The sequence below is a fragment of the Macaca fascicularis genome, chromosome 7 (assembly GCF_037993035.2).
Source record: "Macaca fascicularis isolate 582-1 chromosome 7, T2T-MFA8v1.1".
Classification (NCBI taxonomy): Eukaryota; Metazoa; Chordata; class Mammalia; order Primates; family Cercopithecidae; genus Macaca; species Macaca fascicularis.
Window position 1 is genome coordinate 118,492,501 of NC_088381.1, and position 12,831 is coordinate 118,505,331.

The following is a 12,831-nucleotide window of genomic DNA, read 5'->3' on the forward strand; positions in this document are numbered from 1 at the left end:
TTTTACCCATTGGATATTGAGTTACAGATTACAATGAATCTACAGCTTTCATTTATCTTGATCTTCTTGATATAAATTTTGCTATTCTAATTTTAAGACAAACTACTCAGTATACATATACAAAAATGCATGATACCCTCTTTACTAACATGACCTTGCTTTTAAAATGGAAAAAAAAAATGGATGCCTGGTAGATAAATGCACATTATTTTAGCTACTTTGGCTATACGAATGTTGCCAGCTTGTTTGTGCTAATGTATAACCGTGCTTGAAACAGGTATTTGAACATCCAGAATCATGCAATATATCGGTTTGTGTATTTCTGATAATGCTGTTAAATTCTTTGAGAGTGGGTGCGAGGGGGGTGCTGTTTATTTGTGTGCGTTTTCCGTTGAAAATGTTGCAGTACATGGTCTATCACTGTCTTCACGCTCTGGGGGTGGGCTGAGGTAGGGAGGGTGTGACGCTGGTATTTGTGTGAACTCGGGCTTGTGATGCTGAGCTTGGTTCATCTGCTTTCTCCTCCCTTTTCCTCCCCACTCCTTCCCACCAGCGCCACAGCAACATCCTCAGAGTCTGAGCGAACTGCGCCCAGCGCGGGCACGGAGCCTCCCACCGCCAGCAACCTGCGGCCCCGGAGAAGGCAGCGAGCGCAGTGACAGCGCCTCACCGCCACCAGGTCCTGGACCACCATGGCCAAGAACCGCAGGGACAGAAACAGTTGGGGTGAGTAGCAAATGAGAACTTCTGCAGCCAGCACGGGGTCTGGCCCTCCGCTTTCTGCTTCTGGAGACAGGGAGGGCCAAGGACTGCTCGGTGCCTGCGTCCACGGCTGGGAGACGGGCCGTAGCCGAGCTGCTCCCTGTTTGGGCGGAGGAACCATGGCCGAGCGGTACCCGCGTCACCGAATCGCGCTGTCGGGGCGAGGGCTGCAGCTTCGCGCAGGCCGGGCCTCCAGCTCCTTCTTCCCCACCCCCCTGCCGCCTCCTCCCAGCATTTGGACAGCACCCACCAGGCGCCTCCGGGGACTTGTGGTTCCGCCTTAGCGATCAGTTGGGAGGAAGGCTATGGGGGTGGGCAGGGGGCTGTTGTTACTCGGCCCCAGAGGGGCGATGGGTCGGGGATCTAGAGCAGGCCAAGCCCCAACCCCCTCCCCGGGAGCCGCCAACTCGCTGGCCCTGCAGGGCGCGGGCTCCCGGCGGCGGGCGGCGCGCTGGAACAATGAGGCGGAGCGCGCGGGGTTCCCGACGGACCGTAGCAGACCCGAGCAACGGGGAGAAGGGCCACCCTCTTGAGAATTCCTGAGCACTGCAGTACTCCTCTTAATTTGGGGGGTAGGTGGGGAAATTGGGGAAGAAGGGGAGCAAAGTTGTGGTTTCCAGCCTTCTGCCCCACCCCGACGCGGTACCCCATTCAGACCAGCCCCAAGGGTGGCTTTGTTCTTTGATTTTACCTTTTGGAGACATTGGGCTCATGATTCAGCACCAGGCCGAGGGGAGGGGAAAGGAGAGGCGAGACCCAGTATGTTCACACCGCGAGTGGGTGGGCGGTGCTCACGCAGGCGGAGAAGAACGGGCGCAGCGATGCGGGAGAAATCGCGGCCCCGCCCGCTTTGCTGCTCCAGACCTAGTTCTGGACGGTTAGTGTGGGCAGGCTGGGCGTCTTTTTGTCGTAGGTTCCCGATTTCTTGCAGTCACAGTGCTAAACTCACCAGCATCTTAGGAACGAAAGCTCTCTAAGGCATTTATTTTATTATCTGAACCAGAGAGTGTCTCAGGCTACTGTGGCTTGGTGGGTAAAGAAATATTTTGTTCATCAGCTTGTTATTTGGAAATTGTTATTTGGAAATAACAGTTGTTATTATTTGAAAAGTTCAGAGCTGCTTGATTCTCTTCCACATCTCAGTGAGAGCTCTTCTATAACTGTTTATTTGACCAAGAGGAACAAATGTAAATTTTAATTAGTTATTTCAGTTTACTTTAATGAAAAGACCGTGTATCTCCTTGCCTCTGATTGTTCTAATGGTCACAGGATCCGGTAGGCAAGGTTTACATTTGGGAGATTATCCAAGGTTTGTGGTAGGCATGGAGAGTTGGAGCAGAGAGGTCTGTCATGACTTGGCTGAGTTTAAGAGAAAGTGGTTCCATTTTCTGAGATCATGAAACTTCAGGTTTAACAGATCTGACTATTGCGATACGTTTTATTTGCTTCTTCTGAAATTTAAGTAAACATTTGCAGTGTATCCCCATTTCCACCCGTTCTCTTGGCCTCTAGAGTAGGAATTTATTGAACACACAGAGTTAGGGTGCATATATTCAAGTCACTTTTGTTCTCAATCTCCATGAGTTGTTGTCTCCACCCTATTAACAGAGGCGTGTGAAAATGTATTCTGAGGATTAAAATTTTTCTCCTTCATGAAGTTTTGGATCATTATTGCGCAGAATTTCCTTTGGTTATAAACTTTTCTTTTTTTTTTTTTTTTTCTGAGACGGAGTCTAGCTCTGTCGCCCAGGCTGGAGAGCAGTGATGCCATCTCAGCTCACTGCAAGCTCCACCTCCTGGGTTCACACCATTCTCCTGCCTCAGTCTCCGGAGTAGCTGGGACTACAGGTGCCCACCACCACGCCCGGCTAATGTTTTTGTATTTTTAGTAGAGAAGGGGTTTCACCATGTTAGCCAGGATGGTCTCGATCTCCTGACCTCATGATCCGCCCGCCTCAGCCTCCCAAAGTGCTGGGATTACAGGCGTGAGCCACCACGCCCGGTCTTATAAACTTCTTATGTAGTGGAAGTTTTTTCCTCTTGGGAACATGGTTCTCACATCGGGTTTTCATAAAAATCACACAGAGACTTATTAGAAATGCAGACTCTCCCATCTTCTAGCCAGAGCTTTGGAATCAACAGATCTGAAAGAGGGCCTAGGAATCTGCCTTTTAATTAGCATTTTAGGTGATTGGGAAGCAGATGGTCTTTAGGTGTTATTTTGAGAAATACTACCTTGGATTATTTACATTTGATAGAAACATCCCAGATAGTTTACCCAGAAATCATCAGGAAAGTTTCAACTGAAGGGATGGATTAAGAAAAGAAATACTAGAATCACTATAGTGTTCACTGGAAATTATTATAGAAAAGAAATAGTGGAATTCTGGACTCTTACCTTGATGTTCTGTGGAAATGCTTTACTACTCAGATTTTTCTTTGCTGTAAAGAATATATGACATAAATGACTTAGAAAATGTAGTAGATGGAGTAGGAGATAGAGGTTTTGGCAAAGATGTTAGCCCTGTCAGTCTTAATTCCATTTTATTACCAGTATCTAGTAGAATGACTAACACATAGTAGGCATTTAGTAACAGCAATAGTAGCCAACATCATTAAGCTAATATCATATGAAATAGATGCTGTAATCCTCATTTTACATGTTAAAAGGTATAGCTAGTAGATGATTGACCCAGGATTCCTGCTCTTCAGTTTGAATTCAGATTCCCTTATCTTCTATTCTATCTCTTTGTTGAATGGTTAATACCTTCTGTATTATATTATAGAACTACAGTTTCAGTGCATATTCATCTGCATTATTGCATTTGATCTTCAACCTCTTAAGTAATTATGTGTCTTAGGGCATATCACTATTTTGCAGATAAAAAAACTAACTCAGAGGTGAGTCAAATGATTTAGTGAAAGTCACATATTTGGTAAGTAAAAGGACTGAAATTAGAACCTGGGGTTTTTTCCTAATTTATTTTCTATAACATGATATTGTGGAATGTTTTTATGGAGAGAATGGGGTGGGGTGTGAAGATAATACAGAAAACAGATCCTCGTAGTAGACAGAGGTCTCATGAGAAAAATCTTATGAGAGCTTAAAAAATAAGCCAGTCGGCCGGGTATGGTGGCTCACGCTTGTAATCCCAGCACTTTGGGAGGCCAAGGCGGGTGGATCACAAGGTCAGGAGATCAAGACCATCCTGGCTAACACGGTGAAACCCCATCTCTACTGAAAAAAAAAAAAAAAAAAAATACAAAAAATCAGCCAGGCGTGGTGGCAGGCGCCTGTAGTCCCAGCTACTCAGGAGGCTGAGGCAGGAGAATGGCGTGATCCCGGGAGGCAGAGCTTGCAGTAAGCCGAGATCGTGCCACTGCACTCCAGCCTGGGCGACAACGAGACTCTGTCTCAAAAAAACAAAAAACAAAAAACAAAAAAACACAGCGAATTGGCCTTATCTAGCTAAGTAAGTATTTTTCAGACAAGTTAGAAAGAAAAAGGCATCAAGGTAGACAATCCAGAATGGGAAAATACGGTGATTTCCAAGAAAAGGGCAAGAAAGATATTTGCAAAATCAACCTGAGAGCTAAAATTTAGATAAGGAACCTAAGGACCATATAACAGGTGTTTTTATCTTAGTAGCTACAGACCTGTAGGTCTTACAGGGACCATGAAAGCTAGACAGCAGAAAAGCATCTCTGCTGACTACTAGAATTGAGGGTGATGTTTGAAGACCATACTCAGAGATAAAACCGGGAAGCAAGTCTGAGTAGAACTGAGCATCCTACCACCTGTACCTAAATCTACCCTTAAGATGTTTGAATAAATTTAAGCATATGCAAGTCAATTCTTCCAAAATAGGCATTAGTATTATTATGAATCATTTGAATGTATAAGGGATCTGAGATTCAGAGAGCGTAAGTGACTTGCCAGAGGTACCATAGTTTCTAGGTTATAAATCTAGTATTCAAATTCAGGGTTGTTTGCTTCTACAGTCCATGTGATGAGGGCAAGGACTAGTATGCCAAAAGGTACCACAACAAGCTTATCTAGGATTAAGCTGATATAAGAAATCGATGCTCTATAAATGTGATCACTTGGACTAGAGAAGTAGGCAAAGAATGTGCTAGTGTGGAAAATAAAGGGGACAGGTAAGTGTCAGAAACAGTAGCCCAGAAAGCAGTCTTTCACTGCTGGGTTAGAGCTTAAGTACTACCAGAAACAAAACAGAAATGCATACTTTGTTTGTTTGTTTTTGTCAAAGTTGCTTAAAAACTTGGGATACCACCTGGGAATTTGAGTTTTCTACAATGTGACAGAAACAGATAGTGCGAAATTGCTTTAGAAAAATAGTATTTGCGCTAGGCGGGGCGCGGTGGCTCACGCCTGTAATCCCAGCACTTTGGGAGACTGAGGCGGGCAGAATCAGGAGGTCAGGAGATGGAGACCATCCTGGTGAAACCCCATCTCTACTAAAAATACAAAAAATTAGCCAGGTGTGGTGGCATACACTTGTAATCCCAGCTACTTGGGAGGCTGAGGCAGGAGAATCACCTGAACCCTGGAGGCAGAGGTTGCAGTGAGCCAAGATCGCATCACTGCACGGGCGACAGAGCGAGATTCTGTCTCAAAAAAAAAAAAAAAAAAAGAAGAAGAAGAAGAAAAATAGTATTTGCACTAAAGTGCAGCTTTGACTGCCTTTAAAAATCACTATCTTGGCTTCATAGTAAGTGTAGGAAATGCCCAGTTGTTGAAAAGGCGTTTGTGGAAAATTAATTTTTAGGTTTCTGGTTTTGAGGAAAGATTTAAAACAATCTTGAGTGTGCTATAGTTACCTCATGATATTCTTTCTTTTCCAGTTGGCTACATTCTATTTTTCTTGAAATGAGACTGTTTGTCCCTTTTTACCTACCTCATCTTCTATATACCTAATTCTCTTAAAACAATATAAAATTTCTACTGGGTCTTGGCTGGACACAGTGGCTCATGCCTATAATCCCAGTACTTTGGGAGGCCAAGGTGGATGGATCACCTGAGGTCAGGAGTTTGAGACCAGCCTGGCTAACACGGTAAAACTCTGTCTTTACTAAAAATATTAAAAAATCGGCTGGGTGTGGTGGCGGGTGCCTGTAGTCCCAGCTACTCAAGAGGCTGAGGCAGGAGAATGGCGTGAACCCAGGAGACGGAGGTTGCAGTGAGCCGAGACTGCACTACTGCACTCCGGCCTGGGTCACAGAGTGAGACTCCGTCTCAAAATAAATAAATAAATCAAACAAAACCACCCCAAAATAGCTGGGCATGGTGGTGCACACCTGTAATCCCAGCTACTAGGGAGGCTGAGGCAGGAGGATCACTTGAACCCGGGAGGCGGAGGTTGCAGTGAACTGAGATTGCACCGCTGTACTCCAGCCTGGGTGACAGAACGAGACTTCATCTCAAAAAAAAAAAATAATTTTCTACTGGGTCATACATGTACTGTGTGATGTGTACTGTATATAAGACATGTACTGTACATTTTCCTTCCCTACATTTTTTAACTTAAGTTGCCTTCCCTGCATCTTTTAAATTTACTTTTCCTATAGTTATATATTTTTTATACTTAACATCTGCTTACCTTGTCTTGATGACTCATGGGTTACACCTTTGTTCCATTTCAGACTCTGCAGCCTTTATTATCTTTACAATCAGTGACTACACTGTAGGCAGAACCTATGATCACCAGGGAAATAATCCACCGTGTGGTACTTCCAGTAATAAAAAAAAGATTTTAGATTTAGAGGGTCTTCCTCTTTTACATAAAAATTCTTATGAAACATATGTATACAAAAGAACATATAAAACATATGTGTTCAGTTTTTTAAAAAGAATGAGCACCTGTGACCCCCAGCCAAAGAAATGGAACATTATCAATATTTTGTCACACCTTGTATGCCTCTCCTTAAGGACAACCTGTTTTGTTTTGGTTTTGAGACAGAGTCTTGCTCTGTCGCCCAGGCTGGAGTGCAATGGTGCAATGTCAGCTCACTGCAATCTCTGCCTCCCAGGTTCAAGCAATTCTCCTGCCTCAGCCTCCCGAGTAGCTGGGATTACAGGTGCCCACCACCATGCCCGGCTAATTTTTGTATTTTTAGTAGAGATGGGGTTTTCCCAGGTTGGTCAGGCTGGTCTCAAACTCCTGACCTCAGGTGATCCACCCACCTCAGCCCCAAAAAGTGCTGGGATTACAGGTGTGAGCCACTGCACCCGGCCAGCACAACCTGTTCTTATCCCTCTCCAAAAGTAAACACTTTCATTAAATTGAAGTTTCTAATTCGCTTGATAATTTTTACAGTTTAGCTAAAAATAAATATATATCCCTAAAAAATACACTATTTAGTTTTACATTTGAAGTGCCTATAATAAAGAGAATCTGGAGTGTGCAATTTTCCACAAGATATTTTGTTTACTCCACATCCTTACCCATAGTTGGTATTGATATATCTGAAATGATATCTCATTGTAGTTTCAGTCTGCATTTTACTGATTACCAGTGAGGCGTGAGCATATATTTATTGTCCATTCATATTCCCTCCTCAGTGTCTGTTTGCCCTTTGCCCATTTTAAAATTAGGTTATCTTTTCTTCTTGCTTTGTAGGAGTTGTATACATATTTTTCATGTAAGTCCTTTGCTGATTGTCTTATAGATATCTTTTACCATTTTGTGCATGACTTTGATCTCTACAGTGTATTTTAACAAATAGATATTATGTGTTTAAGTGTAGTCCATTTAAACAATATTTTCCTTTATGGCTTGTACTTTTTATATTTTTAAAAATATCTTCTCTTACCTCAAAGTTGTAAAATAGTCTTTTATATTATCTGGTTTAAAAATTTTACACTTCATTTTTTATCAGGTTTTAAAATTTGTGGTAAAGTACATATAACATAAATTTTACCATCATAACCATTTTTAAATGTACAGTTCCATGATACTAGTACACAAATAAAATATTGTTGTGTAGCTATCACCACTGTCTATTTCCCGAACTCTTCATCTTGCAAAACTGAAACTCTGTGCCCATTAAACAGTAACTCCTCATCCCTCCTTCTCATGGCTACTAGCAGCCACCATTCTACTTCCTTTAACTATGATTTTGACTACTCTGTGTAACTCACGTTAGTGGAATGATACAGTTTTCATTTTGTGACTGGCTTATTTCACATAGCAAAATGTCCTCAAGTTTCATCCATATTATAGAATATATCACAACTTCCTTCTTTTTTAAGGCTGAATAGCATTCCATTGTAAGTATATACCACATTTTTTAATCCATTCATCTGTTGACAGACACTGGGTTGCTTTCACATTTTAGCTATTGTGAATAATACTTCCATGAACATGGTGTACAAGTATCCCTTTGAGACCCTGCTGTCAATACTTTTGGGTATATACCCAGAAGTGGAATTGCTGGATCTTATTATGGTAATTCTATTTTTAATATTTTGAGGAACTGCCATACCGTTTTCCACAGAGGCTGTACTATTTTGTGTTCTTATCAACAGTGCACACATGTTTAAATTTTTTCACATCTTCGCCAACACTTGTTATGTTCTGTTTTTTAAAAAAATAGTTGTCATTCTAATGGATGTGATGTGATATCTCATTGTAGTTTTGATTTGCAATTAATATTATGATTTCTCTTGTGATTTTTTTCTTTGATCCTTTGTTGTTTAAGAGTGTGTTGTTTAATTGTCACAAATTTGTGAATTTTCTAATTTTCATTCTGTTGCTAATTTCCAACTTCATCTCATTGTGATTGAAGAAAATATCTAGTATTATATCTATCTTTTAAAAATGTATTGAGATTTAATATGTGACCTCCCTTATAGTCTATCTGGAGAATGTTCCAGGTACACATGAGAAAAATGTGTATTCTATTGTTGTTGGCTAGAGTGTCTGTATTTGACTGTTAGGTCTAGTTGGCATATTGTGTGGTTCAAGTTCTCTATTTCTTTGCACGTCTTTATTTCCTTTTTGTTTGTTTGTTTTATCCATTGTTGAGAATAGGATATTGAAGCCTCCAACTATTAGTAGAGAACCATTTCTTCTTTCAATTCTGTCAACTTTGCTTCACATATTTTGATACAGTGTTCCTAGGTACATAGATTTTTGTTATTGCTATATATTCAAATGCTGTATTAAAACTTTTATTAGTATATGACTTCCTAGCCAGGTATGGTGGTATGCGCCTGTAGTCCCAGCTATTCCAGAGGCTGAGGCAGGAGGATTGCTTGAGCCCAGGAGTTTGAGGCTGTAATGTGCTATGCTTTTGCCTGTGACTAGCCACTATACTCCAGCCTGGACAACATAACAAGATACTGTCTCTAAAGAAAAACCAGTTCTTGTTTTTTGTTAACTTTTTTGATTTTTTAAAGGCTATCTTTTCTGATATTAGTATTACCACCTCTACTCTCTTTTGGTTTATATTTACATGGAATATCTTTTTCCACCCTACCACTTTCAATCTGCTTGTGTCTTTGGATCTAAAGCAAAGCTCTTATAGACAGCATATAGTTGGATCATGTTTTTAAATTCATTATGCCAATCTCTATCTTTTGATTGGAGGGTTTATATCTGTTTACATTTAAAGTAATTACTAATAAGGTGTGACTTCTTTTGTTTGTTTTGCTGTTTGTTTTCTGTGTGTCTTACAGCTTTTTTGTCTCTCATTTCCTGCATTACTGCACATTACCCTCTGTTGTGTTCAGTTGATTTTTATAGTGTAATGTTTTAATTCCCTTATCATTTCCCTTCTAGCTTTTTTTATGGTTACCATGGAGATTATATTTAACATTCTAAAGTTGTAACACTCTAATTTGAATGTATATTAGTTTAATTTTAATAACATACAAAAATTCTTCTCCTTTACATGTCCATCCTCACCCCTTTCAGTTTTTGGTATCATAAAATTATACATATTAAGTGTCCAAAAAACATAAACTAGTAACTAGTTTCTCAACTGGACATGGTGACTCATGGCTATAATCCCAGCAGTTTGTGAGGATGAAGTGGGAGGACTGCTTGAGCCCTGGAGTTCAAGACCAGGAGTTCGGGTCAACATGGCAAAACCCTGTCTCCACACAAAAAAAAAAAAAAAGCAAAAATTATCGAGGCGTGGTGGTGCATGCCTGTAGCCCCAGCTGTTCAGGAGGCTGAAGCAGGAGAATCACTTGGGCCCAGGAAGTTGAGGCTGCATTGAACCATGATCATGCCACTGCATTCTAGCTTGGGAAACAGAGAAAGACTCTGTCGGAAAAAAAAAAAAAAAGAATACATTAGTTTCTTAAATTATATAGAAAAGAAAATGTGGAATTACAGACCAAAATTACAATTATTATTATAGTAGCTTTTAGACTTATAATTATTTTTTAAAAGTATTAGTCTCTTAAATCATATGGAATACCAAAGATGAAGCTACAAACTATTATTAAAATAATACTACCTTTAATAATTGCCCATATATTTACCTTTACTGAGATTTTTATTTTGTCATATGGCTTTAAGTTACTGTGTAGTGTCCTTTCATTTCAACATGCAGAACTCACTACCTTTAGCATTTCTTGAAGGGCAGGTCTAGTGGTAACAAACTCCAGCTTTTGTTTATCTGGGGATGTCTTAATTTCTTCCTCATTTTTGAGGGACAGAGCTGCTGGATATAGGATTTTTAGTTCACAGGTTTTTTTTCTTTCAGTGCTTAGACTATGTCTGCCCACTGCTCTTTTGCTTCCAAAGTTTCTGATGCGAAATTTGCTGACAAATCTTGTTAATAATCCCTTCTATGTGATGTGTCACTTCTCTCTTGTTGTTTTCAAATTTTTCTTTGTCTTTGGCTTTTGACAGTTTGATTATAATGGGTCTCAATGTGGGTCTCTGAGTTAATCCTACTTGGAATTTGTTGAACTTCTCAGATGTCTATCTTTCATCGAACTTGGGAAGTTTTCAGCTGTTATTCTACAAATAATCTCTCTGCCACTTTCTCTTTCTTTTCTTCTTCTGAAACTATTACAGTGTGTGTGTGTTGGTTCATTTGATGGTGTCCCACAGGTTCCTTAAGCTGTTTTCAGCTTTCTTCAATCTTTTTTCTTTCTATTCTTCAATGACTTGATAATTTCTATTTTCCTAATCTTCAAGTTTGCTGATTTTTTTTATCTGCTCAAATCTGTCTTTGACTCCCTCTAGTGAATTTTTCATTTCAATTATTATATTTTTAAGCTTCTTTTTTTCTTCTTTTAAAGATAGGGTCTCACTCTGTTGCCCAGGCTGGAGTATAGTGGTATGATCAAAACTCACTGCAGTCTGAAAATCCTGGCCACAAATGATCCTCTCACTTCACCTTCCCAAAGTGCTTAAGTTACAGGCATGAACCATCTTGCTCAGTGTGGAATTTATTTTTGGTTTACTTTTAGGTTTCCTATCTTTTTACTGAAATTTCTATTTTGTTTGTATGTCATTTTTCTTGACTTTCTGCATGTCTTCTGCTGGTTCTTTGAGTATTTATAAGACAGTGGTTTTAAAGTAATTATTGAGTAGGGCTGCCATGTTGTCTTTCTCTAGGACAGTTTCTGTTTTATTTTTTCCCGCTTAAATGGCTAGTACTTTCTTATTTCTTTGTATACTTTGTGATTTGTTGAAAACTAGACATTTGAAACTAATAATGTGGTAACTCTGGAAGTCAGAATTTCTCTCTTTCCCAGGGTTTGCTATTTTTTCTTTTTGTTTTAATTGTTGTAGGATGTCTCCATGTCAAGGATCAGCCTGACATGTAAACTTAAGATCTTCATGGTCTTTTCTGAGCCTATGCCTTTCCCTGGGCATATGCGGTAACTAATTTCCCCTGTGTATGCAGTTGCTTTTGAATGTCCTAGTCTTTAGTGTCTGGTTTCCAAAAGGGGGGAAAAAGAAAAATGAAGGGGTAGTTAAAGGAACCTGCCCTTTAAGTCCCCTGAAAGTCACTTGAGCTAGAGTGGGTGGGGCTTCCAACAATGAGAGGTGGGGTGTGCAACAAGGACAACTCACCTGTATCTGCACCTCCATGATCAGAAGCAGCAAATTATCAATCAGAATACAGATCTCCAAATTTTGGAAGACAGGGTTCTTTTTCCCACCTTGGGTCCCACAACCTGCATTCAAGCTGCTCCAGGAACACATGTATGGCTGCATATGCCATGAGACTGGGAGATATGGGATGTGTAGCTCCTGCTGAACTAAGAGCTAAAATTGACTGAAATTAACTGCAATTTATGTCCAAGCTTATCCCTGGAAGTTTCAAGTCTTCAATGGATTCCAGAGTTCTTCTCAGAACTCTTCCCAGTCTCACTTCATCAGATTAAGACTTCATCAGATTTCTCCTTTATTCATAATTATTAGTTTTTAAAAATCATCACTGGATATTGAATTTTAACAAATGCCTTTCCTGCATTCATTCAAATAATTATATGGTTTTTTTCTAGTTTGTTAATATGTTTAATTAGATTAATAGATCTTTTATGTTGAAGTGATCTTGCATTTCTAGAAATCCAGGATAGTCATGCTGTATTTCCTTTTTCAATACATTACTGGGTTTGCTAATCTTTAGATGACGATATTTGCAAGCATGTTTACAACTAAATTTCTTTTTTTGACTATTACAAAAGTTTATTTAACAAAAAGTCTAATAAGAAAATGTATATGACCTAATTTTTACATCATAGTGAAATAGGCCCTTTGGAGAGGCAACATGGATTTCTCTTCTAAATGGTCATTATTTATACTCATTTCAAGGCTTCTAACATGATGGTACTATTTCCTTGTATTACCACCATTCCAATATTGTTCTGCTGTCCACTAGTTGCCATCTCCACACATTTATCTATCACAAGATTCATAAAGGGATCAAATCCCCACAATATTCCTTGGACATGTCTGCCACCATTTAATTTCAGTTATAACTTCTTGTTCATACATTTTTTCAACTCCAGAGGGTGAGCTTTGCTCATGGTGTCTTTTCCATGGGCTTACAGGTCACTGAATTTCCTTTCTTGCA

At 39.9% G+C, this 12,831-nt stretch overlaps 1 protein-coding gene and 1 pseudogene across 2 annotated transcripts in view; one reads left to right on the top strand and one right to left on the bottom strand.

Annotated features, from left to right (window-relative positions):
* The first annotated feature begins 571 nt into the window (after window positions 1–571).
* Window positions 572–12,831, top strand: part of ATL1 (atlastin GTPase 1) — a 73,327-nt gene continuing 61,067 nt past the window's right edge. For both annotated transcript variants that reach the window (XM_045396388.2, XM_015453268.3), the window contains exon 1: window positions 572–726. In XM_045396388.2, the coding sequence (XP_045252323.1) occupies window positions 693–726 (34 nt within the window). In that variant the 5' untranslated portion in view covers window positions 572–692. The remainder of the gene's footprint in view (window positions 727–12,831) is intronic.
* Window positions 12,560–12,784, bottom strand: LOC123574521 (small nuclear ribonucleoprotein G pseudogene; annotated as a pseudogene).